Raw genomic sequence first — 18,275 nt, 5'->3', positions numbered from 1 at the left:
TAGCACGCCCTGCGGGTGACGAGAAAAGTGTGCTCTAAGGCGAATGAGCTATTAATTAAGCGAATTTTGAACCAGAGAAATTTAGAGTAGCAAGTATTGTTGAATTTCATGGATGCGAACTACCTCGCAAGCGATCTCCTGTGGTGGATTATGTTATTGGGCTGAGCTCGCTCCAAGGTGTGAAATTTTTCCATGCGGAGCGACTGCAGACACTGACCATCAAGTCACAATTATGGCACCGTCCTCTCACACTGTCCAACTGCCATGAGTGGCTGATCACTGGCTTTCTTCCTTGCAATTCTGTCTCACATTTTGCCCCTACCTCTTTTCCTCCCTGACAAAGCTGTAATTTCAAGTGATAAAGGACTGGTAGCATTTGTTCTGTTCCCAAAAGTCACAAGTGAAGTGCGTATTTTTTTACACTGGCACAGGAATGATCGGGCTCTAAGACGGAGTTGTTGACTTGGAACGAGCATTTATATGTGATAATCAAGCAGGGAAAATTTGGATCAGCACTGCCATCTTGCTTTAAGGTAGATTAGACTTTCATCCAGCTTGCTACTAGCCGGAGACCGCTGTATTTGGACAATGATGAGTGCCTGTCACAGCACTGGAAGACCGATCAAGCTTATCACAAACGTCAGAAAAAAACACAAAGTGACAAACAAAAACTTGAAGATAAATTCTTGTTCTATTTACGGATAAAACTTCATGATTGAAAAGAAAATGACTGAAAATGCTTAACATCCTAAATCGGCCGGCACAATTTAGACCATTTTCATTTTGAAGGCAGAGGCAAAATTTTAGTTTCCATATTGCAAGAAAGCAGAAGTACCTTCAGAAACCAACAATTCTTTGACCCAGCGACGTCGACAACGTTACGGTATGGTAAAAACTTCACAACCCATCTTCCCAATTCTGGAACAACTCTTCATGTAAGGTCATCCATCTTGAAGCTGAGTTTGGCTCAACATTTGGACCTGGCAAATACCCTGTCTGTATCCTGTCCTGACTCTTTTGTAAGCACAGTGGAGTCCGCTTAAACTACGGGAGAGTGGATTTTCTTTGGTTTAGTCCGGTTTTTGGTTTAGATAGATTGCTCCAAAAGCGAAGATTTAAAAAACCCCAAAAAACAGGGATTCTATCTTCTTTCAGTATACCACTGTTTTTCAGTATAGTCGTGTTCATTTAAACGGACTCCATCGTAATTCATCTGGTGGAGGGTGCGCGCGCGCGCGTGTGTATGTGTGTGTGTGTGAATGTGCGGAAGCTAATTTGACAAGAAGAGAAAAACTATGATGATAATCTATCTAGAGACTTTCCTGCTCACAACAGTGCCCTCACAGAAGTAGTACTTGTAGGACAGTGGTACGCTTGACAGGCAACACCATACAGTGAGAACATCAGCCACAAGAAATGACAGTATCAACTTTGTTGTTGCTCGAAAAATAGCTTAAGATTACGTAAAAACTCCTTTATCCAATGAATTGTGAAAGATGACATGTTAAGTATTGAATGTGGCATGAGTCGATGCACATAAAACATAAAAATTCAGAGAAAATTGTGTTTGAAAATGATGACATAATTCAAATTTGAGGGACCCTCAATCACTAAAAACACAATAATTACTAATTACCTGACAATATGAACATTACGGGCCTAAGCTTAAATTTGCAGCACTATAAAAAAACCCAAAAAACTGTACATCATGATGACAAAACACTAATATTCCAAAACTTTATTGTTTCAATCATTTCAAACATATAAAAGCCGCCCCCCCCCCAACAAGCAAAACCAACCTCCCCCAAAAAACCTTCAGAAAACAAACAAAAACCTCAACAAAACAAATCAACAAACAAACAAAACCAATCCAACTTCACACGCAATTCCTTTATCTCCAAATGTCTTCACACTCACACAAATCTTGTGCAGTTGAGGATTTGAGAAAGAAGAAAAAAAAAAGCAAAGTGAGACAAAACCATTAACTCTGACTTCAGTAACTTTAATATCAGCCTTGAAAATGAAACAGTGGATTTACTGAAAATTCAGCTGGAGAACCATTTCCTGGAACTTGAATATCAACTCAACACTATAATAAAGTCCGAACTCTAGAATATTTACAAAAGAAAAGTCACAATTGCAAAAAAATAAAAATCTCACACAGAACAAAAAGCCCTGGTTACAAATTATCAAAGGGACTACATTTCTGACAGTAGTATAACAAAAATGAAAAACAGAAAACTTACAAAGAGTGTACAGGCAGGCATGTTTACGTACAAATGTAAATATATGCTGAAACTAGGGACTTACTAATGTATGCTGAAACCTGAACAGTGAAATGGGGTTCAGTTTCTATACCTGTCCTGTAACTTAATGAAATGTAAAATAAAATGTAGAGATCGTAGGAGCTGTCTATTTTGTGCATCCTCCTCCTATCTCACTCAGCTGCAAGAACTTGAGAGCAGACATTAAATCCACCTGTCTCTCTTTCTCAACTTATGAGCAACAATGTTGTGTATAATCTATAAAAAAAAAAAAAAAGAAAGTATAATGCTAATAATGAAAAATTCACTCCTATAAAGCCCACTCCTTGGTGGCTATTGGCGCTCCACAATAAAGAGAGCCTCAAATCTACATTTTTAGATAAATTCAAGAAAAAACAGATATGACTCCCCCCCCTTCCCCCTGATAAAAAAGTTAAAGAAAGAAACAAAGAAAGTATAAGAAAGTACACGTACAGCCTAGTTTACAAGCTTAATTTTTTTTCAAAGCTAAGCAAAGAATGATAGATAGGAGATGAAATGTTTGAACAACATGCGAAAATCTGGATTGAGAATATGCCGATAAATGACGCAAATCCTGAAGTGCATGACCAAAAAAAAAAATACAAGCTGCTTGATACGTATATCCTTGGCCTGTCCCAGTTCATGACTTAACCAACACTGGAATGTGCAAAGTTGAAAGAAAAAAAATTCTTAACAGCCTCCCTCCTAGAGACAACCTTTGAGGAAAGAACGCTCAGATCGGGACATTTGCACATTGTTAAAAACCCCCCCAAAAAAACCCCACACAAAAGACTGTAGGTGCTGTTAGATTTAGCATTGCTGTATTGTCATGGATTGAGGAAGGGGGAGGGGGGGAGTGGGAGGGGGAACTAATTATACTTTATTTATACAGGAGGGAAAATGAAATTTGCTTAAACATCACCTACCTTGCATCCACCAAATACCCTTGCCTGCAGTCTATTTTCCTCCCGAAAAACAGTCAGAGCATGTAACACTAGTCATTGACCTCCTAGCCCCTCTGTGACACCCTTAATACACTAACTTTAACAACAGCTGTTCTTCTGTGTCTAAGTAGTCCTTACATGAGACCCCCACAACCACTAACTTTGACAGTAGATGTTTCTCTGTGCTTAGAAAATCATGTCACACCATGGCCATTTATTTTCTAAAATGTCACGAGCCAAAGAAAGCTAGACCACCCTAAATTAGGCTTCTAGTAAGTTCTAAAAAGTAAGAGCTCAAATTGGCACAAAAAAGTGAGGCTAAGATGTTCCTGTATCTAGTTTTCTGATTTAACCTTCAATCACATAAATTAGCTTTATCTCTGAAATATTTTCCAATGATCAACTTGTCACACGAGAAATAAAAACGCACCACACTAACCGTTAGCGGTATGTTTATTCATATTCCAGCAAAAGAACATTACAGCACAACAATGTTTTCTTGGAATTCATCTTCAATGTCATTGTTAATGTTCTACGCCCCTATCCACATCACTGACACTGTTTATGAAACGACCCTGCTTGTCACAGGCAAACCAGGAGGGGTGGGAGATACAGTGTCCCTGCAGACAGACAGGGATACTAAGGTAAAACAGATTTAATTCCAATCTGACCATGTCAGTCATCATTACAGGGTCTTGTTGAAATTGATTCGATATTTTGACTGTAACAGTCATATGGCCTGGCAAGCAATGAATATATGTATATCAGGGTAATCAATATATATAACAGTACTTTCACTCTCAGCAAATGGCACCTAAATTAACAAAAAGAATATTTTTTTTTTTTACAGCTGGCAAAAGCAACATGATGAGTCCTCCCACCAATTACACAAAAAAAAAAAAAGAAAAAAAAAGAAAATGGGAGATTTTTTCTCTGAATCTGTTCCAACAAAATAACGTAAGCATGCAGAAGCTCTTACAAAATGTCTTGCCATCTAAACTAGATTTATATAAGTGCAATTTCGATCTATGTGCAAAAAAGACAAAAACAAAAAGAAACTTTCAATGGCGGAAGAGCGGCAACAGCAGCAGACTTAAAAAAAGGAAAAGAACTAATCTACAGCCACTCCTATTTGAGCGACATTATTTTTTAATTTTTTGGAATAAACTTCTCATTTTCAATGTCTTCATTATATTAGCAAACATACAAATATGAATAAGATTTCTATTATAATAATCACAATTGAATGTATAAATATTTCAAACTATCAACAACAATCTCATGAGCTTCAACCTTCATTGATATGTTCATGTTGCAACAAAGCACAAAGTCAATAAAGTACAATACTAACAGAAGAACCAATGTCCTTAAACAAATATCAACAATAATTTTCTCTTTGAACAAGGAATTTAAAAAAACCTTCACAATTCCAAAAAAGTGTTCTGAGAACCTCAACGAAATCCGAGGCATTATTGGTCAAAAATGTTCATCCTCACCCGACACTCCCCCATGACAAAAACGCAACAAACTACCTTTTCATTCGTCAACATCCACAAACAGACAGCTATTCCAAAAAATCCCCACAAAAACGCATTATCAGAAAATATATTTGTTGAGTCATGAAATTATCAGTGGCTTACAGGAACAACAGCTGTGCGAGAAAAGACTTGAAAGTTTGAAGGGAAGACAGTCACAAAAGAATGTCCTTGCAAAATACGACACAACAGAAAATGTCAACAAACGCAACAGCTGTTTCCTGCAGTGACAAAAAGACATCATGTACCGCACATCCACAGATGCTCAAAGACACAAAAAGGGATGCATAAATAGATATATATAAAGTGTTCTCTAGATAGTAGAAAACTTACCATCTATTCACAAGCCGCAAATAACATACACACGTAAAAAGCAAACAGCTACATCTTACTTACATTTCTAAGCCACAGCCCCAGCCCCTCCTCCCACAATAAAAAAGTATATTTTTGACAAACTTTATCACTAATAGAGTCATAGACATAAGTAAAACCCCCTGGTAAACCTAGTATCTGACCCAATGCCTCTGATGCTGCTGATTTTGTTGAGTCAGCAGAACGATAGTCACAAAAACAGTACAGAAGTAGTACCAAATTTTTGAAAGATTAATCAGTTTCATGAACAAAGTATCATGTCTTCAACTGCATCCAGACCCTCAAAAACTTTCGGAACATATTCAGACATTTTCGGACTTCAATTAAAAGAATGACTCGATAGACTTCACAAGGCTACTCGACGGAATTTCAATAAACTTATGCTCCCAGGGCTGCCCATCCATCGACATATGTTTTGGCAATTAAAAAAAAAAAAAAAGAAATCTGGCTTAAAAATTATTAACATAACCATGGATAGCCCTCACTCAGACAATATGAAGTGTATTAAATCAAAACCATACTTGAAGAAGAGGAGGAGGAGGGTGTTGTTAATATTATTTCTTGTTTGTTTGTTTAGTATAGGGTTTTACGGCGCTCGCAACTGCATAAGGTCATATGAGCGCGCGGGACACACCTAATACTTTTTCGTTGGTAGGAAATTTTGAATTTTGCCCGGGTGGCGGCCGAAGCCTACTCTTATCGATTTTAGACCACCAAGGGATCTTTAACGTGCGCAACTTGCACACGGGCCCTCCGAGATTTTTCGCCCTTGTCCGAGAAGGCTAGGTGTAGATCTTTCCTACCAGAAGATCAGGGGTGTGGCAGAAAGACAGCAGTTAGGAGGAGCCAAGGAGTAGCAGTAGAAAGGCTGCAGAAAGAGTCAGGAGCCCAGAGGAGGGGGCAAAGGAGGTGAGGGGGTGGGGGCAGAAAGTGGAAATGAAAGCAGACAACAGAACATTGTTAGAGATCAGGAAAGGATGTGAAAGGAGACAATTTTAGAGAAGAAAATTTTTTGGTCGCTCGCTACCCGGAATCGAACCCGGGACCTTTGAATGAGAGACCAACACCTTAACCTCTAGGCCACGAGAGCCCCCAACATTATTTCTGGCGCAGAAGCAATGGCCTTGAGGAAAGGGAGGATAAGGTTCAAGCTAAAGGCTGTCGGCTCAACTCTTTTAACTTACTGGCAGCGCCTAGTGGTTTAACTTTTAAGATATTTTTGTAAAACCAGAAAAAAATACTATAACAACTTCAATCGCCAAAATATTTCACACACACTTTGCTTAGTCATTACACAGTCTATTACCCTTTCAGAAATTAAAAATATTTGATGATCTGTGAGATATTGCCACTTGAAAAAAGGTCACCAACACGCACTAAAAAGTAGCTCGGAGGAAAGACCGAGACTTGTTCTCATTTCCCACTTTGTTACCATGTGCCAAATCATTTTCAATTGTACGTCAAGAAAGCAACCTTTGCTCTTGTAATAGTCTGTTTCTTATAACGAAATGGTCAGAGGGCATTTATAAAGTATAGTCTGTTCTAATTGAATGTGTGTTTACGTAACTAAGCAGTAGAAATTTCCATCCCGATACTGTCGGGTTTGAGCCCAACGCAGAAGTGCACAACCCGACCATCTCAGGCTCTGGGCTGAGCGAGTTAATAATAAAGCAAATTGACAGGAAGTGTCACAAGCCTTTGATCCCGATCGTACAACAATACACACCACGCTGCCTGCCGAGGCTGATTCTACCTTAACAACGATCCGTTCTTTTAAAAAAAATTCTCCCATTGGCCTAGCCCTTTGTAGCTCATACAAACCACCAGAATTTTTTAACGCTTTGTCAAACTAATGTTTATGCCTTACTCCTGGCTCTGGTGGTGCAGCTCACACTTTTCTATGGCTAAAGTGGCACGGAGCAACCACAACGGCTTGGTGCACAGAGGGTGTTACACCGAGATGGCTGCAAGTGACACAGTGACAAAGACTGTCCGACTCTGACTGCTTGCTTTAAAAAAATAATCTTTTTTTAATATTAATAATATGCTGGGAGGATGGGGATTGGTTGGGGCAGCTCAATGGCAAGTTAATTTGTTAAAATCAGAATCAAGGGAGTAAAAGATCATATCACAATTTTGGTCGAAATGGAGTAATCAATATGGGTAGTGAGATTTTAAGCCGCTCTTTTGCCTCTGTAAATATCTAAGCCGTAGTTTAATTCGGTATCGAGATATCAATGTTTCTTTTTTACTATGTTATAGAGATTTCAAAATTGTCAAGATTTCAAATTCGTTTTTCTTGAAACTATGAAAAGTGGATATAGTCACTTTTTGCGCTCAGCCGTCAAAATTGCATAAAATTGAAAATTTTAAAAATGATTTCAACATATTCGTACTGATAGGCGGCACCCCCCACGCACCCATTGTCACCAGACTTTTGCAGAGTGACTTTTCAAACATTCTTACCAATATCAACCAAATACGTCCTTGCTACAGTGTGTTGCGCTATTCTGTCACCCAGACAATGGCTCGCCATCCAGTGTCCTCGTGGCAAAGTCTTAATAAAACTCAACTTCCAGATTCCCCCTTGAAGACTAAAACCAGGATTCCCTGTATTAGTCTTGCGAGATACTATTTTAATTTTAGGTATCGGCCTGCCTCCTCCAACATATCATTTGAGTAAAAGGAGTTCCGGAAATGTCAAGAACTGCAAAAGTATATACGATGCGACGAGCAGAAGCCAGAAACACATGCCATCAAAAAATTGGAATGAATATTAAAATTTATTACATTCACAGCTAAGAAATATCAAAAGGACACACTCCTCCCCAACATTCCTCCGTCTCACTTTGCCATTATAATAAATATTTTGACAATAAACGTCTGGTTCAAATATATAAACAGCCATCTTTCTACAGATAATATTTCTAGTGCAGGGGTTACCAAACAGCAGCCTACGGGCCAGATCCCGGCGGTGAGGCCAGTCCTCTGGTCCGCTGCCATGTCACTATGTTGAAAAAAACCCAACAAAACTTGGAAGAAACCCGTTTGTTCACGACTTAAGTCACTGAAAAAATTTAATATAATTTCATTAAACTCTACTGTGGTAACGAAACATCATACTTTTCATAAATTTCATGAATTTTCAAATGTGTATCAATCACTCTTACTCCACTTAAATGTGACATATCTTTTGTTTAACGCATTTCCTTGGGCAAACAGTTGTGCCATCACATTTTGGAAAAACTTGCGAGTTTGAGGAAACATTTGCATAAATGAAGTGATAGAATCTTGAAAGCGAAATGCCAGTTTGATAAATTTCATTTACTTTTTTTCTGCTTTGTTTGAGAGATTCAGATATATGTACAATAGAATTCATAGAACCATCTTAATTACAATATTACTTTATTAAATTATTTTTTCATTAATATGCAGTATTAGGTTTGGCTGTCAATAATTTTTTGGGTGTATTTCATACATTGATAAAACAGTTAATTATAAGCATTGCATCTATTTCTTAAATATACATTCAGCGTATTGTATTGAACAAAACAGTTATCTAGCCCATGCTCGGCATTCTCTCCGTTATTCAGCCCACTTTTAAAAGAAAAAGTTTGGCGACCCCTGCTCTAGCGGAGTTATCTAGATCACTTATAGCTTTTGATACTCACCCACTAATCCTGAGCAATATTTTAAGAACGGCTCATTCTCACTTCATTGCAAGAAGCCTTCACACGTGTATCTTTCTTCAAAACAAAATAAGACATGCGGGCGTTCAAGCGTTACAATTTCAGGCACATTCATCCTTACATCATTTTGAAAAGACAGTGTTTTACGTAATGACAATGCTAAGAGAAAAAATGAATTAGTGTTATTCAGTTTAAAAAAATGTACACAAGCCTTTTGGACATCCTGTTGCTGTTTAGACAGAGAAAGATCTTCATATAACGAGGATATAAATGCACACCACACCAAAAAAACCCCCCAACAAACAAACAAAAAAAACCCCAGTCTGTCTCCTCAAGGCTAAAAGCATGGAAAAGAAAGTCTTCACAGGGTCTGCACGACTCATTCTCGCCCATAAATCACTCGAAATATGTTAAACATTCATTGCTCCTTGTGCTTGGTGCAACACACTCACCACTACAAAAGTATATACCTGTCATGACGCGGTGGAATAAGGCGCTCGTCAATTTCTGGGTGTGTGGAGTTATTGGTATCGTCTAAACGCTGAATTATTCGTCTCGGTTCCAATGAAATAAATATCCATTTACCTTAAAAAAACCTCAAGATATTTGCGATTGAAGGAAGTGAGGTCACCTGGTTTTAGTGGTGAAATTAACGAGAAAATGGCCGCCAAAGTTTGGCAACTCCAATAGCTAAAGAGTCTTTCAAAACTGAAAAATGATATATTTTGTGCCTTTAATCAATGTTTTTCTGTAAAATTCACATGGAAATGTGCTTTAACATGGATATAAAAGAGGTTAAGCCAAAAACAGAAATTCGATAAAAATTTCCAAACTGGAGGAAAAATGCCTGCTTCACCGATTTCGTTATCTTGACGAACGCCTGATTTCACCACGCTGCCTCACATATCTGTGTTTCTCATTTTCAAAACTGGACACAGCCGCAAAGGGAACTCCCAACAAAATCTCCGCACTGGAATCACCATTACAAAGAATGCCTCAAAAGTCTATCCTTTAACTGAATGAAGATCACCAAAAAGAACCCCCCCCCCAAAATCTCTTGAGAGACAATCCTTTTACTTACATAAAGCAGATACAAGCCCTGAGAGCCGCATCCATGGGGCTTTCAAGAAAGATGTACACCATTTGAAAAGCCCTGAACTTACTGTATTTTGGGCTGTTCTTGTGTGCAACTTGAACTCACAATTTTCATGATTTTTACAGGAATTTGCGAAATGCTAAAAGGGGCGCTTCTGCATTGAAACCTGGGACACATTCATGAATTCAAAACATTTGCAAATAACAAAATGGGCAAAACGTGAAAAAAAACCCCTGGTGTACAGTAAATTTCTGGCACTTCACACACATTCTATGTCAGAACCCCGAATCTCAATCCATGCATTAAAGTCAGGACACACATATGCACGCACCACACAATTTCAATCTAGATTTTATATCCTCAAACTAGACTAAGGACACACACACACACACAATCTCACACAAATATACTACGTGAACACGCACAGCATCAAAGAGCTGGAATTTCATTTCTTGTACCATTTAACACAGGAGACACACACACATGCCACACGCACACATGCCAGTCGTCATCAGATCTCCCGGGGAACAAGCTCCTTCCCAAGGCGCTCCACTCCGCTGTTGGATCAGCACGTTACAGCTCCTTCTTCACTCTAGAAAATGCAAAGAGAAACAAGAAGAGTTCAGCAATAAATGCCACGGCATAAGAAAGCTATTCAAAGGTGGAAAAAATGGCAAAAACATGGCTGCCATATATTAAGGCCGGTAACACGACCTGTTCAGCAAAAGAAAGTGAACTGCAACGAGACGTGCTGACAAAAATATGTTACTTCTCGGATTTTAGCCCCATGGAAACAGATCTGTCAAGATGATAGGGGGACTTTGTACAATTTATTAAGTATAAAATAATAAAAGACATGTTAAACTTGAAGAAACTGTCATAAATTACAAATCTACAAATTTGACCCAGGTGTCAATTTTTGGCCGATATCTCCATTTCTGGATTGCGAGAAGTACCTCATTTTGTCAGCACGCCCCACAGTTGTATTTTGACTACCTAGTGAAGACTCCCCCATGTGTCAGTTTGAAAAGTGACGCATGACAAGAGTCTGACACTTAGTTTTAGTAGAGGTTTTACGCAACTGCATAAGGTCATATGAGCGCCAAAGGGTGAATGTCAATAGAGAAGTCCTTACAGGGAATGAGACTCTCTCTGCTCACCTCTCTAGCTTCAACAGCACAAAGTCTGCTTCGACTATCAAGGCACCCCGGAAATAGCGGGTCACAAGAGTGTGACAAACATATAAAAGAAGTAGAGGTAAAATGACGACAGTAAGGATTAGGAAAGAAAAAGCAGCAGTCCCCTGTTGCAGTTCAGGCACAGTTATGAGCATGATATTGATGAACCAGCCCATTTACAATTACAATTCTACTGTGCATAAGAACTCGGGAAGTTAATGTCCCCATGCCAGTAGCACCGCCCCTGGGGGCAAGTTTTACATTGAGAAGTCGATTTGTAAACAAATTTCTCACGTTGCAGGCAATCTGCACATTATGAAAAATAGAACCACACATTTCTGACGCATCTAAAATAAATCAGAAAAATGGAAATTGTTATACAGAGTGGAAGCTTCACAGAAAGTATGACTCCTGACTCAAGCTGAAAATACAACATATGTATCTTCAAGAGGTAAGAATTCTTACTGCACTCCTTTTCTTCATGTCTGATGATTCTGTGGCTCTATACACAGAGGTATGACATTACTCTAGCTTCTCTTGTAAAACTTCAGGGTTATTGTTACAAAGACTCCGAAAAAATGGCAAACAAGTAGTATTTATTATGACTGACAGGCGGCTGTTATTAGGGCACATTCGACAACCTGTCGCACCTTTAAACTAAATTCCATATTTTCAAAGCTTGCAATGATGGAAGTATAAGTCACAGAAGAAGAAGAAGAAGAAGAAGAAGAAGAAGAAGAAGAAGAAGAAGAAGAAGAAAAAAAAGAAGAACAAGAACAACAAAAACAACACAAAGAAAACTGACCAGAGTCCTCACCAGCTGCACTCACACACCTACGAAGTACGCTACTCACTTGGCTTTCTCCACGTGCACGCCGTTGGTCTGCGACTGGGCGGGAATAAGAGACCTGAGGACCGGGGCCAGCACCATCACCAGAGCCGGCACGACAAATCCTGCGTGGTACACTGAGTGGTAGATCTGGATTTCAAGAGAGGGGAAAAGAAAGAAAAAAAAAAAAGAAGATAAATTATAACAAACATTGCAACATTCTTCTTTCCTTCAGCGAGTAAGGCTATGGAGGCAAAGATCAAAGGTTGACACTAATAACAATATTAATAATAATTATAACGACAATAATTATAATGACAATAATAATACTATCAATAATAATATAATAATGGTAACTATGAGAATAATAACAACAACAATAATGATGATGATAATAATAATAATAATAATAACAATAATAATAATAATAATTGCATTTACATAGAGCATATGCATGCTTGACGGGCTTTACAACTGTTATTACCCCAGCTGACCCAAGGATATTTGGAAATGTTCTCCGAGTCCCAGAAAGCATTACAGAGCAAGCTGCAGAAACAACAGAGGGGAAAGAAAAAAAGTAGGACCTACCAGTGGCGCCCTCCAACCCCTACCCACCCCCACACAGCAAAAAAAAAAAAAAAGAAGAAAAACCAACCACCCTTGAAATCAAAATGAATACAAACAAAACAACAAAAAAAAAATAAAAAAATAAAAATTAAAGGACCCATCCTTGAAACCAAAATGAATTAAAAAAACAACCAACAAGTAACCACCCTTGAAATCAAAATAAACAAAAACAAAACAAACAACAACAAAAAACCCCGTAAAAGAAACAGCACCACCCTTGAAATTAAAATGAATAAAAACAAAACAAAACAACGAGAAAAAAGAACCACCCTGGGATTTGATTTGATTAAGTAGGTGTTTTACGGCACTATCGAATAAGTTTTGAACCACCCTTGATATCAAAATGAATAAAAACAAAACAAAACACCCTTGAAATCAAAATGAATAAAAGCAAAACAGAACAAACCGCACAAAAACAAAACCAAAAAAAAATCATCATCATCGGCAGCGGTCACTCACGGGGAGCCATCTGTTGTACTCGTGCAGCACAAAGCCCAGCAGCGCGTACGACCAGAGGAACACCAGGACCAGCTTCCTCACCACACGCCCCACCCACGACAGCGGGCCGCCCTCAGGGAGGTAGCCCGCCGCCTGGCACCGCTTGAACACCGACTGCCACTGGAACAGAGAGACGCAACAGTCTGTTAGTTTGGTTTTATTTATTTTAAAAAAAAAAAAAGATGTAGTAAGGTTTTACGGCGCTCGCAACTGCATAAGGTCATATGAGCGCAAAGGGGTGGAAGCCAACAGAGAAGTCCAAACGGGGAATCAGGCTTACTCTGCTCATCAAACGGGGAATCATGCTTACTCTGCTCACCTCTCTAGCCTAAACAACAAAAAGTCTTCTTTGACTGTCAAGGCATTCTGAAAATAGCCATTCACAAGAGAGTGACAAACAAACAAAAGAAGTAGAGGAAAAATGATGACAGTAAGGATTAGGAAAGAAAAAGCAGCAGTTCCCTGTTGCAGTTCAGGCACAGTTATGAGCACAGCATTGATGATTCAGCCCAATAACAATTTTACTGAGCATAAGAGCATGTTAATGTCCCCTCTTTGAGAATGGCATAACTTAAGGACAATTCAGTCAGTAGCACTGCCCAAGGGGGGTTCAATAAGGTCATGTAAGTGCCTAAGATTAGGGGACTTACAAGAGAGTAACAAACACAAAAAAGGAGGAAGGAAGAGAAGGACAATAGATTTTGATAGGAAAGAAGGAGCAAACCACACCAGAGCACCCGCCCACCATCCACCTGGAACAGAGAGAAATGCAACAGTTTCGTTTTATTTATATATTTGTTTTTGTTTTAGTAAGAGTTATCAGCACTGACTGCCACGGGAACAGAGAGACGTAACAGCTAGTTAATTTAGTTTTATTTATTTATTGATTTGGTTGTTTTTTTGTTTGAGTAAAAAGAGTGTTATGGCACTTGCAACAAAATAAGGTCATATATATAAGTGCCAAAGATTTTGTTTTGTTTAAGTAAGCCTGTTAGTTTAGTTTTATTTATTTTATTTTTTTCGTTTTTTAACAGAGGAAAAGTTTGTTTGTTAGAGTAGGTGTTTTACGGCACTATCAACTCAATAGAGGAAAAGAAAAGAGGAAGGCCTGGCCAGCAGGGCACAGTAGTACAGACAGAACCCGTCAGCCCTATCATCACGCAGGTCATCTGTGCGCGCTCTTGCTCTCACCTGTGTCTCGGCATTTGTCTGCAGGAGCTCAAGGAAGAAGCACATGTAGTAGCCCGACTGCAGCCCGTGCCACAGCGCCAGGTAGAACAGGGTCACCAGCTGGGACAACGTCTTGCTGCCCAGAAACCGCAGCCGCTTGAAGATGTACCTGGTGGGACGTTGCAGGGAGAGGGAGGAGTCATTTGATTTGACTAGCAGAAGCAATTTTCTTGATAAAATATATATAACATATCTATTATATTTCTTTTTTTTTTTGGTAAGAGTTTTACGGCACTTGCAACACAATAAGGTCATATAAGTGCTGAAGATTAGGGGTGTTACCAGGGAGTTTTAGTTCTAGTAAGAGTTTTACAGTACTCGCAACTGTACAAGGTCATATGAGCGCCAGAAGATTAGAGGTGTTACAAGAGAGTAACAAACGTAAAAAAGAACGCGGGAAGATAAGGACGACAAATGTTTGATAGGAAAGAAGAAGCAAACCGCACCAGAGCACCTGCCAACCACCCACTATCCAATGGTGCCGCAGAGTGGGGCATTGCAGGGGGAGGGAGGAGTCATTTCATTTGATTAGCAGAAGCAATTTTCTTGATAACATATAAAACATATCTATCATATTCCAGTCTTTTTTTTCTGTAAGAATTTTACAGCACTTGCAACACAATAAGGTCAAATAAGTGCCGGAGATTAGGGGTGTTACCAGGGAGTAACAAACACAAAAAAGCATTCTGAAACAAACTCAACTTCTTGGGAAGCATACAGTGCATACTAATATATCCTTTTCCAGCGTGGCCAAGAACCTTGGTATCTATTTCTACAGCACTATGTTATCTAAAATCCCAACACAGAGACCAACGAAATCAAACAGATGTTAAGAAAAGAAAGTGACGACAAACCTGGACATCCATTGGTTGGTGTTGACGTTGAAGGAGCGAATGAAGTCGGCAAACGACTCGCCGCTCTCCAGGTGCCACACCCTGATGTTCTTGCAGGCGTCCCACTGCTCCACGCCCAGCTCGTTGACGCCGTTGTAGCTCATGCCCGTCAGGATGATGCTGCCCTCCTGTAGGGACCAAAGTCATGTGATTTTTAATGCACTTCATGCAGCCCGGGAAGTTGAGATTGTATGTTTTAGTAGAGGTTTTTAGTTTTTAGTTTTAGTAGAGGTTTTACGGTGCTTGCAACGCAACTGCATTAGGTCATATGAGCGCCAGAAGATTAGAGGCGTTACAAGATAGTAACACAGATAAAAAAGAAGAAGGGGAGATAAGGATGATAGATGTTTGATAGGAAAGAAGAAGCAAACCACACCAGAGCACCCGCCAACCACCCACAGTAGAGGTTTTACAGCGCTCGCAACTGCATAAGGTCATACGAGCGCCAGAAGATTAGAGGCGTTACAAGAGAGTAACATACAGAAAAAAGAAGAAGAGGAGATAAGGATGATAGATGTTTGATAGGAACTAAGAAGCAAACCACACCAGAGCACCCGCCAACCACCCACTGAGATTGTTTCAGAATGCTATCAAGTCTGCTGGGGTAAATGGTATTGATTGTAAAGAACATAGAGCCTGCTGTTGAGCGGGAATTTGCGCTATACAAATGCTATCTACTATTATTAATGTAGGTGTTTTTACAGAACTTGCAACACAAATAGGATATATAAGTGTCAAAGACTACAGGTGTTTCTAGAGAATAACATACAGAAAAAAAGGGAAGAGTAATAAGAAAAATTAAAAAAGAAAATTTTAATGTAGGTGTTTTTACACCTTCATCAGCACAATTAAGATCATTTAGGAGGTGGGCTTCCAACCCTGTCTATCAGGGCCAACCCCGGCTGAGAGGGATACACTGTCCCAACAGGAAGACCAAGATACTCCATAAAAATTTCCAAGCACTTGGGTATCGAACTCAGGTCTCCTGCGTCCAATAGTGAAGTAGTCTGTAGAGGCCACAATGACAATGATAATCTTTATTTTTATCTCATAAGTGACAAGAATATTTAGAATTGAAAAAAAATAATAAAAAAATTAAAATACAATCACAATCTCAGAGCAAAAGCCCCAAAATAAACAACAAAACAAATACAAACAGATAGAGAGATAAAAATGAAAAAGCATTAACCCCCCCCCCCCCCAGAAGAATACTTACCGTTACGAGCCACACGCCAACATACTTGTGTAATGCATTTTTACCCCACAGTAAAATCAAGGCACATTTGGAGAGGAATCCCAGTTGCTGAAACCGTGGGAAAAAAAAACAAAACAAAAAAGAACATGAAATATGGAAATATTATAGTCAAACCTGCTCTTACAGCCACCATTCCAAAACAAATTACCTGCACAAATGACCACTTCCCCCCCCCCCCCCCCCCCCTCGAAGTTATTAAAAATGACACTGTCCCAGATATCCACCTGTCAAAGACAACCGTTTCCCCACCCACAACGGACAGTCCTCTTGGACAATCTCAACGGCAGTTCGAATTTTGTTTTTGTAAGAGTTTTACGGCACTAGCAACACAATAAGGTCATAAAAGTGCCGAAAGACTAGAAGTGTTACAAGCGAGTAACAAACACAGAAAAGGAGGAGAGATAAAGATGATGGATGTTTGATAGGAAAGAAGGAGAAAACCACACCAGAGCACCCATCAACCACCCGCTAGTTCGAATTTACCTTTCTAAATATTTCAGGTAATTTGCATTTAGGGCTATTCCGCGGCATCTGACTGGACATTTGGACTACACTTTCTCATAATGATAACACTGTAATTTAATATCAATTAATTTATTAACTTTAATGATCAGAACATTTGAAAAACATATCAAGAATTATACAAAATACAGTCATTTGAAAACAAATTTACTTTATTCATATTCTATGGCATGTTTGGTTTCGGTAACTGACGGGAAAAATGAGGCATTTTTTCTGTCTCGTCAGTTACTGAAACTAAACATGTTGCAGAGTTTGCATAAAGTTCTTTTTAAAAGAATGACTGCATCCAATATGACCCAAACTATTAAAAAAAATTAAAGACAAATATTTGAAATATTTGAAAAAGGGGGGTGTAGAACTTCCTTCCTGATTGTAATCTCTCTTGCCTTCAACTGGTTCAAATCACCAAAAATTCTGGAGATTCAAATAAGAATTGATTGAACTCACAAAAAATTCTGGACCACAGATTCCAGATAAGAAGCTTCTAAACTCACAAAAATGTCTGGAGATTCCAAATAAGAATTGTTTAAACTCACAAAAAATTCTGGAGGTTTCAAATAAGAATCGTTTAAACTCACAAAAATTTCTGGAGATTCCGAAGTAGAACTGTTTTAAATCACAAAAAATTCTGGAGATTCCAGATTGGAATATTCTATTTAAACTCACAAAAAATTCTGGAGATTCCAGATAAGAATCTGGCAAGTACAAGGCAATGATCTGGAACACGAAGATGTAGGCGACTCCCAGGATCAGTCTCTGCAGGCCAGCCGACACGCTGTGGGAGACATAAACAAATTGTTGGGTTTTTTTTCGTAAGAGTTTTACAGCACTTGCAACAAAATAAGGTCATATAAGTGCCAAAGATTAAAAGTGTTAGAAGGGAGTAACAAACACAAAAAAGAAGGAGGTATAAAGACGATAGATGTGTGATAGGAAAGAAGGAGCAAACCACACCAAAGCACCCACCAACCACCCACACAAATTGTTTAGGTGAGAGTTTTACGTCACGTGCAACATAATTAGGTTATATAAGTGCTGAACATTAGAGATGTTAAAAAAAAAAAGAAATACAAAACATACTAAAAAAGAGTTTTACTTTTAATAAGAGTTTTACAGGACACACAAAGAAAGAGAGAGAGAGAGAGAATAGTTGAGGAGTAATGAATTGCAATATCGCCAACTTACCCATTTCTTGTACCTACTTCATTTTCCCCAGCTGCTATGTATATCATTTTGAAGATGCTGAATTCACATCACACACACACACACCACAGCACATCACGTCACGTCACATCACACACACATATATGCGCACACACACA

The 18,275-nt window shown here is 38.9% G+C and overlaps 1 protein-coding gene across 1 annotated transcript in view; it reads right to left on the bottom strand.

Moving 5' to 3' along the window:
• Positions 1–9,870: 9,870 nt before the first annotated feature.
• LOC101860127 (lysophospholipid acyltransferase 5) overlaps positions 9,871–18,275 on the bottom strand; it is a gene marked incomplete at its 5' end in the record, with an annotated part of 13,934 nt that continues 5,529 nt past the window's right edge. Inside the window, 7 exon segments of the mRNA XM_005109129.2 lie at positions 9,871–10,513; positions 11,954–12,078; positions 13,015–13,173; positions 14,245–14,392; positions 15,138–15,304; positions 16,393–16,479; positions 17,620–17,728. Coding sequence (XP_005109186.2) covers positions 10,495–10,513; positions 11,954–12,078; positions 13,015–13,173; positions 14,245–14,392; positions 15,138–15,304; positions 16,393–16,479; positions 17,620–17,728 — 814 coding nt within the window.

This window comes from Aplysia californica, unplaced genomic scaffold (genome assembly GCF_000002075.1).
Source record: "Aplysia californica isolate F4 #8 unplaced genomic scaffold, AplCal3.0 scaffold00749, whole genome shotgun sequence".
Taxonomy (NCBI): Eukaryota; Metazoa; Mollusca; class Gastropoda; order Aplysiida; family Aplysiidae; genus Aplysia; species Aplysia californica.
The sequence above is the reverse complement of the archived record's forward strand: the minus strand, read 5'-3'. Positions and strand labels throughout refer to the sequence as shown.